The 24,309-nt window shown below is 40.4% G+C and overlaps 2 protein-coding genes and 1 long non-coding RNA gene across 5 annotated transcripts; 2 read left to right on the top strand and 1 right to left on the bottom strand.

Annotated features, from left to right (window-relative positions):
- Window positions 1-22,096, top strand: LOC124202633. 2 transcript variants are annotated; one of them, XM_046598983.1, is made up of 12 exons: window positions 1-35; window positions 126-239; window positions 330-407; window positions 13,324-13,488; window positions 14,701-14,836; window positions 17,770-17,993; window positions 18,069-18,195; window positions 18,518-18,647; window positions 18,741-18,811; window positions 19,914-20,095; window positions 20,385-20,590; window positions 20,672-22,096. In XM_046598983.1, exons 6-12 carry the CDS (start codon window positions 17,856-17,858, stop codon window positions 21,747-21,749), a joined length of 1,932 nt encoding a protein of 643 aa, XP_046454939.1. In that variant the 5' UTR covers window positions 1-35; window positions 126-239; window positions 330-407; window positions 13,324-13,488; window positions 14,701-14,836; window positions 17,770-17,855; the 3' UTR covers window positions 21,750-22,096. The 2 variants fall into 2 exon arrangements, with proteins under 2 accessions (XP_046454939.1, XP_046454938.1); XM_046598982.1 differs by lacking the exons at window positions 1-35; window positions 126-239; window positions 330-407; window positions 13,324-13,488; window positions 14,701-14,836 and adding an exon at window positions 15,449-16,284.
- Window positions 2,870-4,427, bottom strand: LOC124201675 (ionotropic receptor 93a-like). Its single transcript, XM_046597837.1, has 6 exons — window positions 4,305-4,427; window positions 4,023-4,242; window positions 3,718-3,935; window positions 3,499-3,621; window positions 3,208-3,359; window positions 2,870-3,107 (listed from the first exon to the last, which is right to left on the bottom strand). The coding sequence occupies exons 1-6, from the start codon at window positions 4,425-4,427 to the stop codon at window positions 2,870-2,872; spliced, it is 1,074 nt and encodes a 357-aa protein (XP_046453793.1).
- A 625-nt stretch (window positions 22,097-22,721) lies between the features above and the next one.
- LOC124202647 lies at window positions 22,722-24,300 on the top strand. Of its 2 annotated transcripts, none has more exons than XR_006878290.1 (6): window positions 22,722-22,858; window positions 22,927-23,241; window positions 23,308-23,513; window positions 23,614-23,692; window positions 23,897-24,052; window positions 24,124-24,300. It is a non-coding gene; the product is annotated as an uncharacterized LOC124202647 (long non-coding RNA). The 2 variants fall into 2 exon arrangements; XR_006878289.1 differs by having other exon boundaries at window positions 23,570-23,692.
- Window positions 24,301-24,309: the final 9 nt, after the last annotated feature.

Raw genomic sequence — 24,309 nt, 5'->3', positions numbered from 1 at the left:
GGTAACATCACATCATGAGGTACCACAGGTGGAAGGTACAACACGTTTATAAGTTTATACGAGGCATTATGGTTTTGAATAATCAGTGATTCTGTGTCTTATTTTTTTTTTGTACTTGGGATTAGGATTACTGTTAAGTATCTGACAAGGTGGATAACATGTCAGATTGGATGTTAGTTTTCTGGAGAGTTTTTCCTCGCCACCATATCTGTCACTCCAAACCATCCATTGAAACTGAAGTAGGTAGTTAATTTTCAATATTTTGTTTAAATTTTAGCCCATATTCTTAATAAATTTGTTTTAATGAATATGTCTCTTGTTTTATATAGGCTGGTCATCATGGCGCGACATTTTACCACCCCACCCATCGAACAGACCCATCGACAGACATGTCGCCTCATCCAAAAGTGAGTCTCTGTTTTCTTATAAGGAACCGTTTTTTATTGTCTTCATCACATGACCGTCACTTTGTCAGTTAGACTAGTTACTTTTAAGTGTTACGCTTGTGAGGCAGATAAGCAGATTTTTGGCTAGCCCTTCTTGCTAGGTTTCTAGATTATCCGTCTCGAGAAGTCCACTTAGGGCTGAATTTTATGCTTTTCCATTGGCCAGTGAATTTATTTTTGTTGTTTGAACGAACCACAACAACAGTAAATGACATTGGCTGAGAAATTTGCTGTTGTTATCAGGTTGCCATCTTTGCTCCAGCTGACCAAAGCGTTATAGTTAGTGTGTGGCAGTGGCTGCACGTATTATTTGAGATTCTAATAGAGATACTACGTAATATCTGAAATGCTTCATAGCATTTTATATTTCGTTTAGCTTCGATTTTTCTCACTTTAACTTTTCCTTCAGCGCATCTTTGACCTGAGCATTGTAGTAATCTTTTCGTTGACTAACGAGCAAATCTGGAGCATTTTCCTGGTCGAGTTGACTGAGCTGATTGTAGAAATATTTTTGCCCGACAAAGTTGGCTGTTTCTTTTTTATCAAAAACCAAGACGGGGAGAAAGTAGGTCTCTCTTCCATCTTCAGTCAGTTTGATGCTAGTGTTGAAAAAAACCTTTCAAGACTTCTGTTTTGATGAACTAGTGAGTTCCGTATTTCTTGATCCGTAATTTTGAGAGAGAGTTGGATTCCGGTCGACCTAGCTTTTCCCAATATTCCGTGTTGACTTTCAAATGGAAATTGCCTTTCAAAACGAACATGGTCGTGTGGGTTCAGGCTCCATTTCCGAGTTAGACTTCTTTTCGGGTTCCATCTTTTTCACGTCCGCTTCTTCCGTCAGGTTCATCATGGCAAACTGGGCATTGTGCTGATATACCAGTCGGAATTTACCAAACTTTTGGAGTCCTGTTCTTCCTTTCTTACTTCCGTTTTTCCTGAGGATCCGCTATTTTCTACAGCTTCCATTTGGTCCGGTTTCTGAAAATCAGTCAGTTAGTTGCGCGTTTCATATTTTTGCCTCCCTAGTTGTGTCTCTTTCAAGTGTTGGCTCTTAGTCACTGGGAACCTCTGCGACAACTAGTACCGTTTCTTTTTGATGCGATTCGGTCGATTTAATAGGATCGTCCTTCTGCTTACCAGGTTTTTAGCTGCTCTTTTCAGTTGCCTCAAAATTCTATTGGCTCTTGTCAGTTCTTTCTTGTCTTTGTTGTGAAGTAAAACAAGATCTTGGTACCTTTGGGAATATTCTTCCAACTTTTCAGTTGCTCTTTGCAACTGAGTATTCTTCAGTTGGATTTTCCTCTCCAATTCATATCTCCGGATATTCGTTTTGCGATTTCGGAACTTGATTCTTTTCCGGTTAGGGTTCTTCGATATCAGCCGGTGTCAACGGCGCCCCACTTCATCCTCTCCTCTTCTCGGAGGCAGATTTAATAGCGGTTTTCGTTTGGCGTCCATAATCCGTCCGTACGTTAGCGCACCTTTGAGCTTTTATTCCAGTTGTATTCAAATTTGAAGTACAAGTCTCTCGACTTGTTTATAGTCCACCATCTTCGATTATTTGCGAGGTGGTTGATCGTTTCTGGCATTTTGTCGATCGGGTCTTTTTTTAACTGGATTGTCCGTTCAAACTCGGTTCGCCTAAATTCACAAAATCTGTTTGGTGCATCACTAGCTTTCCTAAAGATCCCTCACTCTATTGGAAGAATCCGTCGAGTCAATCTTCGGTTTCCACCTCTTTTCTAAATATTTGTCGAACCTTCCTCTGTGTCGTTTCGTCTACTTATTAACAGTTCAGTTAGAATGTCACGGAATATGAATTAAGTATCCGTTATGCAAGATTTGCCGTCTTTCTTTGTTGTTTGTCTGATTTGCCCGAAACAAAATTTGTTCAAATTGAAACAAAATTGTTTCTGTTCATTTAAAAATGACGCGCTTGTTGATTTCCATTGATGTAACACTACACACCCCATCTAGCGAGATTTATTATTACCGTACATGGCGTACAATTACAACAACATAGCATTTCAATTTGGCTTCAATTGTCGATCGTACACGTAATAACCAGTTAGCATTTTATGGATGTATTAGACATTGACATACATCGATACAGAGATCCAAGTGGGCTATAGCTAATAATTGCTGCGTATTAATATTAATAATATCGAAATGTCTTGTAAAGAATCTTCCGCGATTAAAGAACATAAATTGTTTCTTGCTGATAAAACAGATTTTTTATTTTTGCTCGGAAAGCAATTTTTAGTAAGCACTAGCTTCTGGAGGGGAAAAAAAAAGCTAACCAACTATTTTTTTACACACGACTTTGCTTGCTACTTCTCTGACGAACCAATCACTGAAATTATTTTCAAAGAAATTAATTAACTAATGATCTGAGACTTTTTGCGATCATTTCCGCGAATAAATTAACGTCGTTTAAAGCGTCGCCATCTCGATACGATTGATTCCATCAAGAAAATTAGCGTCGCCAATCCCATCCCGATGCCTAGAATGAGAAAGGCACTGATCAAATCGGTTAACTGGATGGGAACAGGACGGGAGACTCGGCGTTTATTTTCGGCGAAACATTCGTCGGCCCTGGGTATGGTAGGGAGATGATTTACAAAGAATCGAACAAGGCCGGTCTCGCACAACTCCAAAACTCTGCAAATATGTTTGCGTTTAAGAACAAACAGTGAGAGAATCGTCGGATAAAAGCCAAGTTTTTTTTTGTTCCTTTTTGTGTTTCTGAAGAATAACTTACCCTTTGCTAATGGTTTTAGTGTACCAACTTCCCTTTTTGAAAAAAAATTGGTAGTGTCCGTGTGATAAAGGCAACATTTTCGAGACTTTAAAACGACACTTCCCATCCTTTTTATGTTGCGTACCAACAAAAGCAAGGCTGAAAGAATGCATCTATTGAAAAGGGGAAAAAATATGCCACACAATTTGATTTAGCCGAGTAGTTGTTAGGTTTTTATAAAGAATACAAGTCTTTTAGGCTATATCCAATTATGAAATGATGGTCTTTTGATACTTAATTATTTTCACTTACGTATGGATAAGCAAAACGACTAGTTTGTAATTTTGCCTCCAATTTAAAAGGATCGTCAAAGATTCGATCAGGTTCACTCCGGACTTGATCTCCCAGAATCTTATAGATGCCAGATGTTGCTTGCTGTTTAATATTTTTATTAATTAGAATAACATAGATCTGGGTGAATTTGGGAAATCAAAATATTATGCCCTATTTATTAGGAATTTGAGGCTTTACCAGAATTTGTACTCCGGTTGATGTGTCGCTTCTGATGACTATTTTGACCTCATTACTCGCTGCTAAATCTTCCAGCGTGTTTATGGACGGCTTGAGCTTCGGTGTTGTGAGGGAGGAAGTGACAATTCCCGTGTAACAGTTGACCAAAACCATAGCGCACAACACCCAAACTCCAATCAAAACTCGAAACGAAGTGCGATTATTCCCTTCTGGACCACCTTTTTTGTCAAAAATTACATAGTTTTTTAGGAAGCTAAAACTATATAATTGAACTCGTTTTTTTTTAAGCTTTACAAATTGGATACCTTGATTGGTCATTGTATTTATTACATAAATCATGTGGGATCCCATGTAACTGAACGTGCTTCTTCGAATGGACACGTCACCGTTGGACTGACTGTTTGATTCTGTATCCCCCTCAGTCGCAGTAATACCCACAGTATTCGTACGACGATCGTAGAACCACGTCAAAAATGTCATTGTGCCGATGACGAAGAAAAGGCTGATGAAAATTGCCATCCAAACCTGACAATTTAGAATCGTAAATGCATAATTAGCGTGTAGTTTTTTGCATTGCGTTGGCTTACCGCGGGTTGAAATGGGCCGATGAAGGCGAATAATCTGCTCTCTTCATCAGGTCGTGGCGTAACAAAACTAAATCCTTCAGACCATGCGGAGGCTGTATAGTCGAATCTTTTTACTCGATCCATTGTCAGGTAGAAAGTAGACGCTATCCCTTCGATATCCTAAGAAACAGCCTCTTTATATATTTCTTATTCCATTCTTACATTAGCAGTGCTGTTTGTGAGACATTGAGATGCAAATAACTTTTATAAGTTAAATTCATTACTTTGTCGTTCATAAGCAGGTAATAGGCAGCCTCGTGAGTGCCCAATTTTTTTATTAGAGTATCGTTCAGCGGTACGTAAGAGATCCTTAAACAAATTTGGTAGACAATTAAACTGTTGAAATGTGTAAGCTAAGCCTTTTTCTTCGAATATTTTTATTTTGTTTCTATTTTTCTATTTGTGAAATTGACAAGGTCGTAAAACATACGTATAATTCATTCTTGATGCTAACCATTCGGCCACGAAAACCGTTGACCCAGAAAAAGAGAAGGTGCCATTCGGACCTCTAATCAAGGTATCGAAAGGTGGTTGCTATAAAGTCAGCAAGATGCGATTAGTAAATTACGGTCCAGTTTTTATGAGATCGGAGCATTCGTCAAATTCAAATTTTCTCGTGATATGTATAGATCTGATTTGATAAGAATACGTACTTGAAAAGCGACATAATTAAAGTGGTAACCACTCAAATCGGATCCCGTGATGAAATCAACGCTCGTACTTAATAGAAGAGCCACAATAAGTGGGATTGAAATCAAATGCTTTTGAGGTGGAAGGAACAACTGCTTTGTGTTCTTGGACCATCTCGGCATTGACATGTTGACTCAATTTTAAGCTTGGAGTGTAATGAAATGAAATTGCTAAATAAGCTGTATTTGTAGGTTCACATTTCTGTATCTTTGCATGCTGAATCCAAGCCAACGGCGCAACCCAATTCCTAATACTGTAGGTTGTTTGTAAATGGTTGTCGTAGCAACCGAGGACAATTCCTCTTGTTTAATTTCAGCTCCTCAACAGTCCGCTCTAGCTGATGATGTGCTTCGTTATTCTAATGTCAAATGGAAGTTTTGTTGATAAAATATGGGCTTGTCAAGTTCCGCCAGAAGCGGAATGATGTCTAGCCTATTGTCTATTCACGCAGACGCGTGCAACCCCAAATGCTTTGGCCCATCCTGCACCAATTCAACGTTTAATACGAGAAGAGAACATTTATTATGAGAAAATCTGCACGTCCTTTTAGCTGCAATAGCTCGGCAAAGCACATAATAAGCTATATTGAGTTTATAATAGTGTAATAGAGTATATTTGTATAATTACAATTGTATACTTAATTTACTGAACACGTCGAATTAAATGAATTTCTTATCTCTCTTTTAGGTTAATAAAACCCAAATGCAGAATGGTTTACAGAACAGAATCCTGGCGGCGTTACCAATAAAACATCCCTTACACCGACATCGAGAGCATCTGTGGCTGTGGTGCAGCGAGCGTGTTTTAAAGTAAGTTCCGTTTTCTTTTTACTTGTTGTGGGGAAGTGACTTTGTTATAGAGGGAAATAACTAAAAGGCAGACTCGGCTGTTTATATCCTATAGTTATTTCTCTTGCTGAATTTAAAAAGATTTCTAAAACCAAAACAGAAATCGATTTGAGATTTTAACATCTGTGTGTAATATCTTGATGCTGTCCATGCAACCATCATGCAATCCACTTCATTGATTATCGGCCCAGTAACAGCGAAGGTTCCATTCGGCCCCCGACTCAGCGTTTATCAAAAGATGGACTCTATTTATAGGGGTACAAGTTTCTAGATATCGTTGCGTGAAACTGCCAGCAATTAGTTAAGCTCTTTTAGGTGAAAAGAGCTAATCCAATTGCCCATTTTGTAAATGCTAGTCCCGTGCTCGTCATAGCAACCGAATAGTTGTGTTATCTCCGTGAGTTAACGTGATACTCTTTGCTTGAAGTGTGTTTTGAAATCTGCCGAGTCGTTTACGTGATTTCTACGTATAACAGTTGCATGGATTTCAGGGCAAACATGCAGTTTCGTAAGGCACGCTATGCTGAATTTATGTTTCTTAATCCATCATAATATATTGACCATGGACAATCTGATGTGGTTAGCTACGAGAGAAATGCCGGAATGATTTCAAGCTTATTTTTTTGAAATTTATATTGCTGCTTCCTGCATGCAGACTGCAGCCCCATATATTTTGATGGATTTTGTATTTTGTACGAATTCAACATTGATGATGAAAATGTCTGCAGTTCTATAGCCACATAAATAATCTAGCATCGTCAGGATATACCGCTCTAGCTCAAGTGTAACAGACAACGTTATTTGTTGTGAGATATTATATTGTATCGTATCATAGGTTCGACTTTGATTGCAGGCCCGTTAGAAATGTTTTTAGCTTCTGTTTCACTTTATTCCTCTTCTTTTGAATGGGTACTCGCATCAGAGACGCGTTGATTCCTTCCAATTCCAGACCTTTCACCCACGATCTTGCTAGGAAATGCGGCGTATTCGGTTTGTTGAATACCAGGAGTGGCAACTTGCATCGTTTGTCGTTGAGTTGGACATTTGCGGTGAAATAGCCCAGCAGTTCGCCCCATTTGACTCTGTATTTCATGGATTTGCCGGTCAGTGCGTGCCACAATCCCTGTCCTTTTACCGTGTTGCCATTCCACTGGTTGTATGTCATCGTCGCCAAGTCGGGTTCGCCCATTTGTTGCCAAAGGCCTTTGCTGATGAAGGAATGCCGACTGTACTTGTCGACTGTCATCCTCACTGGCAAATCATTTATTGTCAGTTGAATACTCTTCGCTTTTTTGGTATGGGGTTTTCTCACAACATTTTTGGCGGGGCGAGCAAGGTCAATGCGTGTAAATTCAAAAGTTACGCCGAAAATGCCAGGATTTTCTCTTTTCTCATTATTGCAGAAATGATTGCACTTGTTGTTTTTTATCTAAATTTAAAAATGCCGCGCAATGAGTTGTTGGCAGTTTGACGCCATCTAGCGAGTTGTATTCTCAACAGCAATTGAGGCAACAAATTCAAATTTTTCGCCTTCTCCGCTTCTCGATTGATGTAATTTCAATCCAGGGTCGTACATTACTGAAAGTGCTTGTCTGTTAATCTGCTAATTCGAGAGTGCAGTCTTTGATAGCGACACGCTGTTGGTAATATCACGAGTCTATCTCTCATGGGGCATGACATTAAAGGTTCCGCAACAACAGACTCTTCTAGAATATATTTTGAATTTGTTAAATAATAAAATATTGTTTAAGTAACGAAAGCGACGAGATGTTGAATACGTCATCTCACGCACCTTAATATTAAGTACTTCAGAGTAAAAACGATAAAAGGGAGACTTACCTTCTTTACCTCGCTGGCTGCCGTCGTCATAGGTCAAGCCGTAGGGGCTTTTCTTTAGTTATTCGGTAAACCGTCGTTGCCGTTTAATTTGAGTTGTTTTTTTCATCTGGTTTTGTTTACAAATTTACGCCTGGTGTAAGTGAAAATTTTTTAAAATGAACATTGTTTGATAACAATTTTGGTGTTAGTAAAATTTGATAACTTGAAGCTATAGGAAAAAATGTAGCATTCTATTGAGTGATAACTGTGGCAGATTCGTTATCACACACACCGAACTATATTTGTTGATTTTCTGGATTTTTCCCCAGTAAGAACACATTAGGGTCATTGTTGAAATAAGAATGGGGCAATGCGATGTGGATTGAATAGTTTTAGTCATCCTGCATCCTTTTTATTGCTGCATCTCCTAATTAATATTTCAACAAAGGACATGAAAATAAAGAAAATGCAACTCAAATATATTTCTCAAAGACTGTTTAAATCAGATTATGAGAGAATGCTCTTTCGTCTGCTACGAATATCCATATTATATGTTACATGTCAAAATTTCCAAAAATTATTATTCATTTCATGTTTATGGTCATTGTTCATGTCAAGAAACACCACTATTCCATTATATCTGCACAGGAGAAACAACCAGAAGATTTTTTTTATTCAATTCTGGCTGTACTTACGTATTAGGGAAAAGGGCTTACCTTCTTTAACCTCGGTGGCTTCCGTCGTCATTGTTCAAGCCGTAGGGGTTTTTCTTTTGTTAATCGATAAATCGTTGTTGCTTGTAGTATGAGTAGTTTTTTTGTTTTTGTTTCTTTTTTTTTAAACAAATTGACGCCTGGTGTAATTGAAGTTTTTTTTAAATGAACATTGTTTGAAACCAATTGTAGTGTGAGAAAAATTTGATAACTTGACGCTATAGGAGAAACTTTAGCACTCTATTGAATGAGATCTGTGACAGATTCGTTATCACACACACCGAGCTAAAATTGTTGATTTTCTGGATATTTCCCCAGTAATAAGGCACACGTGTGTATTTATGATGAAATCAGGCTGGAAAATATATGCTGGGGACTCATTTATTTCAGCATCCGATTCCCCAACTGATAGGTCATCATATCACTATAATAGTTAAAGAAAATGCATCTCAAGTACAATTCTCAAAGACTGTTTAAATTAGATATTGAGAGTAGTGCTCTTTCGTCTGCTACGAATATCCATATTATATGTTACATGTCAAAATATCCAAAAATTATTATTCATGTGATGTTTATGGTCATTGTTCATTTGAAGAAAAACCAATTTTCCTTTAAAATCTGGATTCTTTAATTATTTGTATTTATATTTTAACTGTTAACTTGTACAATCAATAACAGGCTATTATCAATTCGGAAAAATTGCCAAGTTATCATGCCCCGTTTTTAATTAAACGTTCAGAAATTGAAGTTGTCACGACGCGTCCTATTCATCCTCACGGTTTACATCACGTAATGCTGCACTGGCCTTGACAGAAGCACGCATCCGAGTCCATTTGCTGTATCCGCCCGTTGAGAGATGAATCGCATACTGTTGTCAATCTCCACCCGCCGACCGAGCGGTTAGGAGTCGGGAATGTTTCACACAGAATTCAGTGTTGGTTAGTTGTGAACTGCGCATCAGTTACGCAACATTTTGGCGGGGCGAGCAAGGTCAATGCGTGTAATTTCACAAGTTGCGCCGAAAACGTAACGAGACATCAACAACAACAACATTTCGGGATATTGTTCACGTTTAAAGTCGTTGTTTTATTCTCGTGCGTGTGTACAGCAGATTGACGTCACTTCGTGTGTCAGCATCTTTTTTTTTGTGGTTCTTTGATTTTTACGAAACAACCTTCGGGTTTTTTATCAGCTAAATTTTCATTGCACCAACACGCATCACTGATGATGCACTTTCTCTTTACTCGACTGTCTGGAATCGTTTGTTTGCCGATTTTAACCCGAAAAAACACCAGAAAGTTTGATCCGGAATTGATTTTGGCAGTTCCTCTGTGGAACTGGGAACCGAGAGACGGGACGTATTTGTTTACAAGGAAAGTCCAATCTGCCGTACTGAAGTAAAATGTCGTGAGGGATATCTCTGCACAGCAATATGAGTTATTGCTGCTATCGGGCAGACGCGCCAGTCGAGTCCTAGACTTGCAGTCTGCCCCAAAAGTCGATCGATAATTTCAAAAGTTAGCAATCGTAAAATGTAGTATGTTAAAAAAATGTAGATCTAGGCAATAACACTTTACGTTGAATACGACCGTCTTCGTCGTTGTATATGTCTTGATATTGTCTACGACCACGAAACTTTAAATATTCTTTCTCACTTGGCTGTCGTCACAATTTTGCTATCATTGCCTTATTTAAAAAAAAGAGAATTGAGATAAGAATTGAATAGTAATGAAAAAGAAGTTGAATTTACAAAAATCGAGTTGAGAATGTTTTTTCTTGGGCGCGGAAGGCAGCAGAATGTAGAGGAACACTGGGCTTGAATCCTTGGATGGCGTAATTGTAAAATTCCCATGTTTTTCTGATTGCATGAACACTTTCCAATCTAAAACGTCAAATTTTTTTAATGAACACTGTGATTGATTTTAAGCTGCAATAGCTCGTGTTAATTTTATTCGTTGTAGTAACGCATGTATAGCGGCTCTTTTTCTTCGAATTGCTCAACTTCCAATAGTTGTTTATTACAGTGAGCATTTTAATTAAATTGGTACTTAATTTCTTAATTTTCAAGACATAACGTGTGCAGAACTTTTGTTTAAAGATTTTATTAAGGATAGAGGTATCTTATGTTAATCATTTAACTTAAATTCTGACTGCGAGTGAGGGTTAATCGAACGAATATGAATTAGGTATTTAAATATGTCAATCCTGCATATCCAGCTGACGAAATGGCTGGGTGTATTTCGACCGCCAATTTCATTCGACGCAGACGATGACGAAATAATTTTACTTAACGCACTTCACCGCATATGACTTGAAAATGTTCATTTTACGTAAGCGCCCATACTTGAGTGGTTAATAATTTTTCGAGAAGGACTCTAGCGATTATAATCAATTCTTCTCCAATCATGTTTTTGATTGCAGTTAAGATTTTTCTTTGGCGCGGAAAGACACCAGAATGTGGAGGAACACTGGGCTTGGATGGCGTAATTTTGAAATTCCCATGTGTTCCTGATTGCATGAACACTTTTAATTCAAAAACGTCCAATTTTTTAATGAACACTATGATAGAAGATAAGCTGCAACAGCTCGTGTGAATTTTATTAGTTGTAGTCACGCATGTACGACGCTAATTTTCTTTGAATTTCGCAACTTTTACCGTTGGTTTATTACGATCGGCATTTATAGAAATTTGGTTTTAATTTTTGAAATCATAAAGTCTTGGCATATTCAGATTTGTGGATAAATTAAATTATTGATGTATCCAATAATTTGATACAATTCCACTGGCATCTCCGATTGCGAGACAAGTCTAATTAAGTAAATATGAATTAGGTATTTAGAACATATCAATCCCGCAAACGTGGCAGACGAAATAGTTGCTTGCATTTCGAATGCAAAGTTCATTCGTCGGAAACGACGACGAAAAAAATTAACTTGACGCACTTCATCGCAAATGCCTTGAAAATGTTCATTTTTTGGAAGCGCACATACTTGCATGAATAACAAATTTGTCAGAAGGATTCTAGCGTTTGTAATCAATTCTTTTCCTATCATTCATGTTTTTGATTGTCCAAGTCTGATGACAAAATTGATTTGTGTGTTAATAATGTGGTCCTAGCCATCTAGCGATAATCGAACACAATTGAATTGAGAATTTTGAATATTCAAAATGTTGCGTCACGATCTCCCACAGCCATCAAACCCAGTTAAATCACGTTAATTGTGATGTAGCCACGATTGGTATCTTCACCTTCTCGCAACATTATTATTTTGTTTGCTTTTGTTCCGTTTCGTATTTAAAGTTGTAATATTTCAACTAATGAACTTGATAGATCACAAGGTCGTTCACGATTTGTCATAATTAGATGTTAAATCTAAGTAGCGCCAATAGAGTATCTAATTGTAATTAGTGTAGCAGAGACGCCAGCGTTAGGTGAACCTCGAGTGGTTTAATGTTCAGTCGACACACTCTACTCTTTAAAAAGCTCAGATTAGCTCTTGATGTTGCTTTTAATTGATTTCCGACTATTTATCGTAGTCCAAGTCCTTCTCAACGAATCCTGTACAAGTTGAGGTCGTGGCGCTCGCAATGGTACCTCACCAAGGCGAGTGCCACCGGAGGCATCAACAACATTTAATGTTGAATATTACTGTCTCCGTCGTTGTAATTTTTGAATAACGCACCTATGTCAAATTCACATTTGACATCTTACGCGCAGTCACTGGAGAGTAACAATAAAGTTAAAAAATAAATAGCAAACCGTCCAAAAGCAGAATAAAAAAATTTCATTCAATTAAATAGTTGCTTAATGAAATAACTGACGATTGCCCCATACGAATTCCTACCTGCTTTGGCCAATCAATTTGAGATGCGCATCAAACTGAACGAGATTCTTAATAAGCCTCGGATTGATAAATTGGTGGGGATTTTAATATTTAGTTGACAGGGAAACGAAATAGAGTTCGCAAAGCACGAATTGATTATTTATTCAGAGTTGACAGCGGTAAAGAATAAGCCAATTTGCAATTTCAGTTTCTCGAGTAAAGAAAAAAAAAGATTTGTCAACTGATTAAGGACACGTGGAGCGTTGCGTGATTGAAAGTCTGATGGAATACGCTTAATTGCAAAGGGCACATGTCCTCTTCTGCCTCACCAGTCCCGCGTTCGCCCTGAGTCCCGAAAGGAAGGAAACTCCTTAACCATCCTCTTCTAATGGAGGAGGAAAAACAAAACACATCATAACGCGATTCGAATCAACAGAGATCGCAGACTTCAAGAGCTCAATCCTTTCGATGAGCAGATGATTGGATGGTGAACGACGAGTTAGGGACGTGTTGAAACACAGCAGTTGCTTGGGTGCGTAGTCGAGGGTTAGTGTGTCCGCAGCGTAAACCCAGTTCGTGCTGGCTGCGTGCTAGTTTCCTTATCCATAGTTTCAGCAGCCGCCGTCTAGTGTAATATCAAAGACAACATTGTCATTCCAAGACTCTCGTAGTCATTCTGCAAAATTCTCTTGTGTGTCATTGTTTGCGTTTCCTTTCCAAGTCAATAGTCAATAGTATACCCCCGGTTACCCCCCTGATTCTTCTTACTTCTGACAGCTGCAGCAGTTTCTTCTCTGTTTTGATATGTGTGCAGCAGTTATCCGTTTGATGGGGGCGAGTAAAAAAATAAAACTGCTGAACAGACTGTCAACCCTCGGGAATTTACTGCGTGGGGGGTTAACTTCTTTCTTTGTTTTACAATGTAGTTTTCATGTCAGCTGCAAATGTCCAGCGCACAACTATAAACTCACACAGCTGACGCAGACTTTGTTGAGCAATTTGACCGTCCATCTTTTATTATTATTTTTGTTTTGTTTAGTCCAGTTACGGTTTTTTAACTGAATTTTCTTTTTAATTATTGTCTAGTTTGTCAGCTGGCTGCAAGCCACTATCGCGGAGAATTGCTGAATTTCAACCGACACCGGGAAAGGACTCGCTCGCTCCCGTTTGTACCTCGAGCGTCTTATATGCTCCTCCTCTGCGATTGGTTGACACCAAGTCGAAACTTCTCATCGGATCAATACGCGGCCGGTAACTCTTTTTCAGTGTGCGTATTCTTTCCTGTAACCCAAACGTCGACTCGGCGTGATATAATTTATTCAAACTTAGGGCTTCAAGGGCTTATTCTTTTGAATCCCGAATGCCAGCTGGATTGTGCGGATTCTTTACATCCGCTATGCGTGTTGCGCTCCGTTGCCATTTCAATTGGCCAAGGTCTTTTCTTATGTTGCTGTTGTTTTTTTCCCCGAGGTGTTTGCGAGCATAGGTAGCCTTGTCCATATTCTATACTGTCCGACTAATGCAAACCGGATATCTGAAACAACAACAATAGGTGTCGAAATGGGGGGAAAAAACACGGTGCAATGTCCAAGGTGAATAGGAAACAGACAAGCGGCTTCGTGAGGACTTCGAACTCGCCAAAGAATGATATAAAACAGTAATTACTATCTCTACGGAAAAACCAATTGCACAAAAATCAGCAATTTTTTTTTTTTCTTTCCGTATTCATCCTTGCCCTCAATTTTTCTGCTTGAAAGGGTTTCGGCTGGTTTTGTATATACATGAAAAGAAGAGAGCGCAAATCATTTTGGCTCGGTCTCCCATCGTGAGAAATCATTTTTCTTCTTGTCGATTGATGTCTGTTGTCAAACGTCGTACCGGATAACCCCCCTCTTTGTCACAGCGACGACTTCAATCAGCTGTTTTTTTCTGTGCATTTGTCTGCTGTGCGTGCTGCGCGAGTTTGTTTGCTCAGCTGGCCGCCTTATTTGTTGACCGCCATTATTATTATTTACATTCGCAGGCCCATTTTTCCGGTTCAAACCTTTTTACCAGGCACGAGTCCAGGCATTTGATGTGAAAAATGCAAACACACGTATCAAAAATACAGAAAATGATTGCCAACAGGGGAGGTCAACCAGTAGAAAATTATATCATTCGTAACCACCGCCAACAGGAATGATTATTTTGACAAGTCTGTGTGGTTCTCTCTAATCAACAGAGACTAGAATAGTAAGGTGCAACGTGACTGTCCGTGAATGTCAATTTTTTTATTTTTTAAATCTACCTTGGTTATTGTGGGCTTTCATTATTCCCGTCACATAATAGAACCCGAACGAAAATCCCAGCGCAAATTTTTCAAAATCGTTTCCCGCCTTTTCTTTTCAAAAAGAAAATAAATCGCCCGTTGACAACAATTGAAAGTGGGGGTCTAGTATAATTTGTCTGTCTGTTTTTCTCAAGGTTGGATCGATCCTTGTCTCGCCCAGCTGTTCTTCTACCCTCCTGCTCGTGTCCCGTCAACTTGTCGGACATGAATCTTTCAGTGCCCACCGTGACGGAAATTTCGTGCCGGTTGCTTGGCGCTGCACTGGATCGGGTGAGAGAAATGAATCAACTGTGCTGCCGCCTCGCGGTTTGATTGAATGTGGCCTGACCCACTTTTCGCTCGTCTCCCGAACATCGTTTAAAAAACGAAAGAAAAGAGAGAGAACAACGAAATTGCCTGATTTTCATTTTTCAGCCTTCGAACATTTGAAAATGGAGACGAGCCTTTCCCATAAATTCCGTCCCAGCGCATTTTTAAATTCTCCTATTTCGTATAGGTTGGGTGGGTGTGGGCAACTAATCGTTTCAAAATTAATTCCTTTAATCGCCATCTATTAGACATCTGATTTTTTTTAAATTTGTTTCAGCCTCTATCATCGATCGGATTACCATTCGGTGGGATGATCGGATCAAAAAATGTCAATGGCTTATCTCTGAGACTCTGACGTCTATTCGTTTAAGGCTTTTAAAATATCTGAAATTTAAACCGACGACAATAACAACAACAACAACATCGTAGTATTATAGCAGCGATATCTGGCACAGACGCCCAAACAAGACGAAAAACAAGTTGTTGTGTAGATAGTAATAGCCCCCCACACAGAGAAATGGGAGGCGTTCGTCTGTGAGAAAACGGGATGACGGGGGCTCTCCTTTGTACCAGTTTTGGGTTAGCGTTCGCACCACATTGAATTTCACATGCACAACACAGTTTTTCGAGAGAGAGCGAGCGATTATGTGACGTCAATCGGGATTAGATAGACTCTTAAGATCATGTGACCCAACCAAGCCCCTCTCCTCCGACCAATGGGAAGCAAACGGCGATCTCGGCAGTTCGTCTGGAAAGCTCCTCCCCCATCAGTGGAAAGTAAAAAAAAAATCCCGCGGGATCTAGTGCTAAACGTGATTGTAGGGGGGTTTCTCAGGCACGAAGAAACGAATGGCAAAGTGGGTGGTGGTGGTGGGGTGGGCTGTGACTGGGTTGGTATAGTTTCTCGTTGGATTCAGTCGCAGTCCGCCTGTCGTCCGGTACGGTACACTCGTATCTCTGCTCCCGCCCAAACGCTCTAGACACACTTTGTTTCATCTCCTCCTTTGTGTGTGTGCATGTCTCTCGGCCCTTGACCGGGGCTTTTCCATCTAGAAAACAAAGAAACAGTAGCAAGTTCGTGCCGTTTCGCGTGGTTCCCGTTCGGCCACACGTTATACATACGTGACGTCACTGTGCACTCCGGTTGGCAACAGGACGCGGGAAGACCCAGCAGCAACTCCCCCCCATTATTTCTTTGTAACATTCACGGTGTCGTGTGTAGTTCTAATTCTCACTGTGAGCGTTACGCCACTGCTGCAGCAGAGCAACTTGCCGTGAATATTCGCCCGACATTAGACAAGTGAAAGTGCTGTTGGTTTTTTCGAGCTGTGCACTTTGATTTCTGGCAGATTAAATATAGTCTGGGGAGTCGTTAGTGACTTGTGCTGGCCTTCTACGATTTTCACAAGGTAATTAAAAATGTCCTTTTTTCTTATAAAATCATTTGGGAAAACAGAGCACGGCTGAGGGGGGTTCGTTGGCCGTGGAATTGAGTACACATTCCGTTCTCACGTTCCTTTCTTTAAAAATCTCCTTCGTTTGGACGTTTTAGTTTGTTTTTTTTTTCGGGGGGAAATATGCTGTAGGATGGCCGTTTTATATAGCTGAGCTCGTGTCTAACCTCTATCCGCTCTCTGCTGGCCGTTTGGCCAGTCTTAATCACTTTCACGAGCTTGTTTTTATTGGCCAAACGAAAACAAAATCCCGTCCTGATTTGAAGACAAAAAAGAGATCGTCACTTCACACATCCTTGACCGTGATTTCTAGCGGACATCACGCAATTGCCATTGGCTATCGATTTCTGATGGCTACACCGGTCGATTCCTTTTTTTGTTGTTCATTTTTCAAAAGAAAAAACCTCTTCTTCATTCATCTCCAATTTCCGATCAAGGCCGCCCCAACTGTGCAACAATTGCGACTTTCCTTTTTCAAATCAATGCAACTGCCGCGCTCTGTTCACCTTCTCAATGCAATCGAGCCGTGCTGTAGGGTGGGGAGCGTCGCCATGGCAACACGGAAGAAAATAGAACATCCGCCCGACGCCGCCGCCTCCTTGATTTATTTATAACATTTCAAGAGAAGTCTTTTTTGAATGAGGTCTCCCCTTAATTCTTTTTCATCGCCAGCTCCCATCTGTTTGTCACATAATCCTTCCTGTCCATTTTACAAAAAGAATTGCCAGAAAACGCCAGTAGTTCCGACTCTCTCCCTGCTTTGCATACAATATAAATCACGATTGGTATTCACTCGGAGAACAACGGGGGAGAGAGAACTCGCAAAGAATTGAAAGCGTTTCTTTTGTGTGTGTTTTTTGGCGAAATGGTGAAACTTTTTTCGTTTTTCGGCGGCTCCGTCTAGGATTCCATTAGCATTCGGGCAATAGTTGGGAGAGTATAAGTCTTGTCACGTGGCCTATTCTCTGTTGGAAAACGTGACTGCGAGATTTTTGTTTTTTCCCCATTAAAAATACACGTAACTGGCGATGACGTCATTGACCTCTGGTTCTCTTTTGACTCGGAGGGCTTCTTGTCTTATCTTTTCTATTAGCTGTCGTGTGTCGCCAATCGGCATCATGTGCAGACAGCGTTATATTATGAGAACCGCACGTGTGTGTTTGGGAATGGAACGTGTTGGCTCCTCGAAATGTTTTGATGCGAATCTTCTTTTTTTGTTGTTGGAATATTCTTGGCACATGTAAGACTTGCAGATTAGGTGAAAGTATAGAAAATAGTTGGGTGTGTGTGTGTGTGTGTGTGTGTGTATCAGATGGGCGCACCAACTTTGACTGGTGACTCACTGCGACTGGGAATATAGGCTGGACAAAGAACTCTGGTTGTTGAAACTAGCGCAGTCGACACATGTATTGTATTGTTTGTATTGTTGTATATTTATAGTTGGAATGGTCTGCTGGACGGAGAAGAAGAAGTCAGCAGTTGTCGTGAATCACTCGGAAAACAACCAGGATCGATAATCGACAGCAATGCAAGTCCAGCGCAACGCCAAAAAGTGTAAATTCCAAGAGGAGCCGTCCAGTTATCGGCCGGAAGTGAATAATCAGATGGAGCCGCCCCCTCTTCCGGCTGATCCTTGTCCACTCCTCCGTCCTTTCTGTCATCAGGTGAGTTCCTTTAAATGGGCACTGGAATCTGAATTATATTTGCTAATCGAATTTATTTGCTCTTGTTTGAATTAGGTGGGAGGCCACACCCAGTTCCTGCAGCTGGATCAATCCACCGTTTGCAAGCCGTTGATTCCACGGGAGTTGAGTTTCTACCTGAACGCTCCGCCAGACATCCGCACCTTCACGCCAAAATGCAAAGGTAATATAATAGAATTAACGAGACGAAACAGAAGAATAAAAATCGTGTTACACAGTAGCCTAACGACTAGATTCAACGCTAAACAAATAAAATAGTAGTACTTTTGAAATTAGATATAAATCTTTGCGCCAGGTGTTTAAGGCTAATTTATAGCTGGAAACTGAATAAATCACTAGTTGCGAATGAAGTAAATTGCCGACAGGTAAATAAACAACGTTGGGAGGGCGCCAGCAAAGCAAATTAATTTTATGTTTTTTTCGCGAGAGTTACCGAAATCTAATTGCTTTTAAACTTTATTTGTTTCTGATTGTGGATGACTCAGGTGTGATTCAGACGTGGTACCAAGAAGGCCGCCAATACTGGAGGCGATTCGCCATGGATGAGATCAGCGTCACGGCCGAACATTCGGAAATTTCGTCGCACCACAACAGCCGACACGACGCCCCGTTGAGGTACAAAAACCCCCCGAAAAACCTTTTTTTCCACCCACCCCAATCATCGACGACTTAAATTTAATTGGTTCTATAATCTCTTGATGCGCGCAGGATATCCCTGGCCGGCCATGAAGCCATTTCCTATCATCCGGCCCACACCTACACTGATGGATCGTCTCAATGTGAGTTGTCTGGCCAGTCTACTCTTTGAATCTCAGTTTATTTTCGTAGAAGTGAACGTATCCATTCTTATCACTGCTGCTGGACGTCTGTCGTTTCGGTCCAGTGGTCCCCCCCACCCGTGGGTAGAATCTCGTGCAAGCTCAGACTTTCTTCTTATATGATTTTAAAAGAAATTGTATTTGCGTTTGAAGTTTGGGTAGTCGCCAGTTTCGTGATTTTGTCTGTGTAGGGATTTTCTGTTTTTTTTTTTTGCACGCCACACGCCACAATTACTAGACGGGAACTGAGTTGAGAAATTGGACGCTGTTAAACGAACCGTATATAGCGATTTCTATGTGGCTTGTCCAAACGTCCGTAAATCTGTAGATCCGGCTGTAGCCGGACGGAGGACAAGGACTAGCAAATTATAATGATTTCCGAGATTTCTTCTCCAAATAATTTAATCAAACAGGAAATGTAAACAAGTTGAAAGGAAATGATCGCAGACTAGAATAGGAATAAGTTTAGCTAGGGCCTTGGTGTGTAATTAGGTTTTTTTTTAAAGAAATACATTGGCCGTCGGCTGGATCGTGAGGCAATTGGCCGTGATTTGAACGAGGAAGAAGAATCCGAGTTGCAAATTGCGTGGCAAAAAGGAGAGAGTGGGTGAAATCTGTAAATTGCTTGTCCTTGGCCGAGTGTTTCACTTCTTTTTCTCACCACATCAAGGTCTTTTCTTGATGGTGGTGGATGATGTTTTAGAATTTATTGCTCTTGGCGCAACTTGTAATGAGCCTCTCTCTCACTCGAATAGCGCGCGGCTGGGCGGGGGTGTCGACATTGAAAAATTCCGCCGGATCGCCTGCAAGGCCATGACGTTTGGAAAGGCGGCACAGGATGGTGGGGGTGTGAACGTGTGCAAAAGTGGCTCATTAACGGCTTCGTTTCCTAATCCAATATTGGCTAGGACTCAAAAGAAAAAATCACGCGGCCGGAATAGAAATAATTGAAGGTTACTGATTCAGCGAAATAAAATCCCGAACAAATGAATTGGTTTTCCTATTTTTCTCGTGAATAATTCTGCCCATTTATTAAATTATTCCTTTTTTCTTTATTCTACAGTTTTCATGATGTTGGAAAATGTGGCATCCGCGTCCAAATTCCAAAACCCTTGCGTGCTGGACTTGAAGATGGGCACCAGGCAGCACGGTGATGACGCCTCCGCCGAGAAACGCACCCGGCAGATGGCCAAGTGCGCAGCCAGCACATCCGCCTCGCTCGGACTCCGTCTATGCGGCATGAAGGTATGTATCAAAGTGCTAATTATTTTATTTGTGATCCTTTCAACCTCCTAAACAACCCCACGCTGTATCAAGTGCTATGTATTTGTTCTTAAACTTGGCGCCATTTTTGAATCGTGGAAGAATTATTTAATGAACAACAACCTTTATTTCCTGACGGACATAATTTAGTAGATGACAACTAAGCCCGGCTTTGCCCAATTCTATTTTCGTCCTTCAATTTCTATTTTTATCAAAAATATAGCCATGTGGATGTAATAACTAAATGTAAATTATTGTTTTCTTCGTTCAGGTATACGACGCGACGACGGGAAACTTCGTTAGCAGAGACAAATATTTTGGCCGGCGGTTGGACGCTGACGGACTACGCAGGGCGCTGGTCCAGTTTTTCGCCAGCGGCGGATCTCGACGTTCTGAAATTATCGACGCCATTCTCGATCGACTCCGGCTACTTCGCTTGGCCGTCGAAAAGCAGGAAACGTTTCGTTTCTATTCGAGGTAAGGAGCCAATTGTGGCAGTGATGGCAAAGCACCAATATGCTAATTAAACTGCTATATTTGTTATTCCCCTTGATGCAGTTCCTTGTTGATTGTCTACGAAGGATGCGACGAAAATCCTGAATTTCTATCCCATCCGGACCTCTACTTCCTCAATCCGGATGCAGGAAATGGTCGACGATCCGACTCTGATTGCGAGCTGGATAGGATACGCGACGATGACCATCCAAGTTACAATCCGGATAACAGGCTCACTTGTGACTCGCAATCGCTGAAACGTCTGAAAGTTTCCGGCCTGCAGCAACCCAAACTGGATTTCGACTCGCTGTCCATCACAGACACGTCGAGCGAATACTTTTTGACGGACAGCTGCTGTGAGACCCAGTCGTTCAGTACGAGCCCAGCCCAATCGGTGGACAGCGGACTGGAATGCTACATGATGGATCAAAGCTCTTCATCTTCGAGCACCAGCGACTATAGCAGCTGGACGAGTGTTAGTGGCTATCAAGCTGGGATCCATTTCAAGAGACTGTTGCGGCATTCAGCGCCTGCCAGGACGAATTCGACGGGCTACGAATGTGCTGACAACTCGGCTGACAGCACCGACAGTGGACTCTACTCACTGGCCGGCCATCCGCAAGGGAAGAAGACGACAGTGTTGAAGCGATCGGCTACCATCAGCTACACGGACAGCGAGGAGGACAGCGAAAGTGACATGACTTGGCAACATCACCTCGATGGTCAGCAGCATTTTTCTCAACCGACGGAACTGTCCGGATCGCCGCCCGGCGAAGATGAGGGCGAATTGACGCCCGTCTTGGAAGTCAGCCGGACCGAAGAGTTTACGGAAGAAGCCGGCGGAAGCCAAACGCAGAAGAAACGGCGAGTGATGGATGAAGACAAGGAACAAGTGCTGCTGGATGCTGCTGCCAGCAACAGCAAGCCGGACAATAACTGCTGGTCGGACTGCGTCGATGTCCGCATGATCGATTTCGCCCACACAACTTTCTCCGGTTACCTGGGACTGGACGAACGGGTCCACTGGGGACCCGACAACGGATACCTTCTCGGTCTTGAAAATCTGACCGACATTTTAAGGGGATTGCGAGGTTGTAGCTCCTATGCTCATCAGAAAAACACCCTATGCCTTTCATCTTAACTTGACATCCAATCAAGTGTGATGTTAAACCGACGAGTCCGATAACCCAAAATTGACAAGTACAAATTTTTCTGTGAAACGATTGTGATCATTTGCCGAAGACACTCTTCTTATACCTCAAGATCTGTTAAATCATAAATTTCCAGGCTTGTCTACAATAAGAGACTAATTCGAAAGTAAATGGAGATGTGAGCTCCCTTTTCGTTTCATTACTTTCAGAGTGGATCGATTTGACACATGACACTATTGTTTCACGGAACGAAAACGTATTTGCGTAATTTGACTAAATGTACATAATATTTTACTCCATCTAAAGTGAAAATGTAAAATAAAACGCTGAAATGAAATCAACTGCGCACGATTTTTTATTATTTTGGGAAGGAAATGATGAAGGAAATGGTTTTGAAATATTTCTTAGTTTGCCGTGGCCCAAATTTCTTTGATGTTTTGGCTAGTAATTGATATTCAAGAAACTATTTAACCCGGTTATTGTAATCAGTCGAGTATTTTAAAAACATTTGCTCGATTGTAGATGCGTCATATTGATCATGTCGATGCTACCGGATGCTACGGAGCGGGTAATTGTTGTTTTTATGTGTCAACTTTTATTTAATTATTTTCTCGTTATCAAAGAACAAAATAGGAAAATGTAAAATTAAAGAGAAACATTGGTTATTATTTCTCGTTTGACCTCACCAGCTCATACTAAAGAAAGATACTTGTTTAAATGTTCAGTACTCTTGTCGACCGCTAGATGTCGTTTTGACAGTTTGACGTCTCATTTAGGACGCCGAGAGCCCGAGAACGCCCGAGAGGCGAGAATAGTTGGACTTTGTCTGCTATTGATGTAAGGGACAAATTTACGCCTCGTGGAAGTCCTGAATTGAATAGATAATTAATAAATCAATGTTGTGAATAAAAAAAGATTAAATTACTCTGCATCCGGGAAGTAGAAATCGTGGGGATCATAACATCATACGTTGTAACTGTCAAGGCGACAGACGTGTGGGAATTTGATTGCCAATTGTGCTCAAGTTTTCATCTGCTACTCTGATTGTGATTTGTAATTCTACACATAGTTTGACCCGTCGATCCTAACAACAACATAAGTAAATCATTCACTAATGTACACTCTACTCCATTTATTAATTTGAATTGTTTGGTTTTTAATGTGTAGGTTTCGTATCAACAACTAATAACATTTATTTGATAGTTGATGGGGACCTGTTACACATATCTTGGATTTCAGCTCTCCACAGTTATCTTATTCTCTTCCTGCCCATGCCAATGGTTTGATGTCAAAATTACTAATGAAACCTGTGAATCCATGTATATGTGGATGTCATGTGCTGGTGTATATAAGTGTGCAGAGTCATGTGCACTGATGTGTCGACGATGGGAGATGTTGTACAGTCTCTCAGCTTTCCCAGTGTTGAGTAGTGTCAGCTCGACTCTGGAGGACTTGGTGAAACAACACCAACAACACAAATTGGTACACTGTACTTCAAAACATAATTTTATTAAAATTTTTAAAAATTAGTTGAATTCCCCCTTATAGTTAACTAAGGCAGCTGATTCTTCTCCCTTTTGATTATGGATAATTGGAAATCTTTACAAGTTGCTGGTTTCCAGAAAATTTTAAATATTATTAAAAATACCCGACAATAGAACTCCAGTGCCCGACAGCAGAACACCACTACCTACCGTAAACTATTTTGTTCAAAATCATTGTGTTCTACTGAATGTACCATCGAAATGATACAGGTAACAACCAACACTAGCTTTATTTGTTGACATATATTCTTCTCATCTTTTATTAGGATTCATGTTAATTATCAGCTGTTATTTGTATTGGACTTGCTAGATCACCAACCACAACATGAACCAATCCATCATTCCTAATTCTTTAGAGAACCTTGGATAGCTGATCGGCGGTTTCATGTGTAAGTTAACTTGTCATGTCACTGAACTTTGTTGTAGTCTATTATGTATTTAAAGTATTGATCTGCACTTACGTCCTACTAATGTTTAAGAGAAGATTTCAAGTGTATACTGAAAACTGTTTTATAATTGTTCTTTAAATTATAGACATCAAGCACATTGATGAAACAAATGATCAACAAGGTGACTTATTTTTTTATTTAAAGGTTCGTCTAAATTACGGATTTCTAAATTGGCATGGCAGACTTTATGAGAAGTCATTTCCTTTCAACAACAAAAAGGACAACAACAAAGTTCCTTGTTTGCTAACTGTCGGCTGCTACCCATTTACTTCTTTACAAGGGCCCTCGTCTTCATTTTAGGTATTGCTTTCTGTTGCTGCAATCTTGTTTGAAAATTATTGTCATCCAAAAAATGTTCATTCTGCTTACAGGGTAATCCTACCAGTAATCCTTCGATACTTGTCATGGACTTTATCCAGTGGTGAAAATCAACAAGAGAATGCTGTAATTCAAGAGTGATAAATTGTGTAGTTAGCTAAATTACAAGTGCATATCTGGGCTTCCTTCTTTTCTATGGCCCCGTTTCCCTAACTAACCACTAACCAACGCCCGCCGGT

Source organism: Daphnia pulex, chromosome 9 (assembly GCF_021134715.1).
Source record: "Daphnia pulex isolate KAP4 chromosome 9, ASM2113471v1".
NCBI lineage: Eukaryota > Metazoa > Arthropoda > Branchiopoda > Diplostraca > Daphniidae > Daphnia > Daphnia pulex.
The sequence above is the reverse complement of the archived record's forward strand: the minus strand, read 5'-3'. Positions and strand labels throughout refer to the sequence as shown.

Bases quoted from the DNA above. Each gene is read 5' to 3' on its own strand.
- LOC124201675 (XM_046597837.1), bottom strand. From the start codon at position 4,427: ATGGATCGAGTAAAAAGATTCGACTATACAGCCTCCGCATGGTCTGAA. The intron at 3,936-4,022 runs GTATCCAATTTG...TTGACAAAAAAG, and splicing joins AAATACAATGACCAATCAAG to GTGGTCCAGAAGGGAATAAT. The intron at 3,622-3,717 runs GTAAAGCCTCAA...AATATTAAACAG, and splicing joins CAACCGGAGTACAAATTCTG to CAAGCAACATCTGGCATCTA.
- LOC124202633 (XM_046598983.1), top strand. From the start codon at position 17,856: ATGCAAGTCCAGCGCAACGCCAAAAAGTGTAAATTCCAAGAGGAGCCG. The intron at 18,648-18,740 runs GTACAAAAACCC...TGATGCGCGCAG, and splicing joins CGACACGACGCCCCGTTGAG to GATATCCCTGGCCGGCCATG. The intron at 20,591-20,671 runs GTAAGGAGCCAA...CCCTTGATGCAG, and splicing joins ACGTTTCGTTTCTATTCGAG to TTCCTTGTTGATTGTCTACG.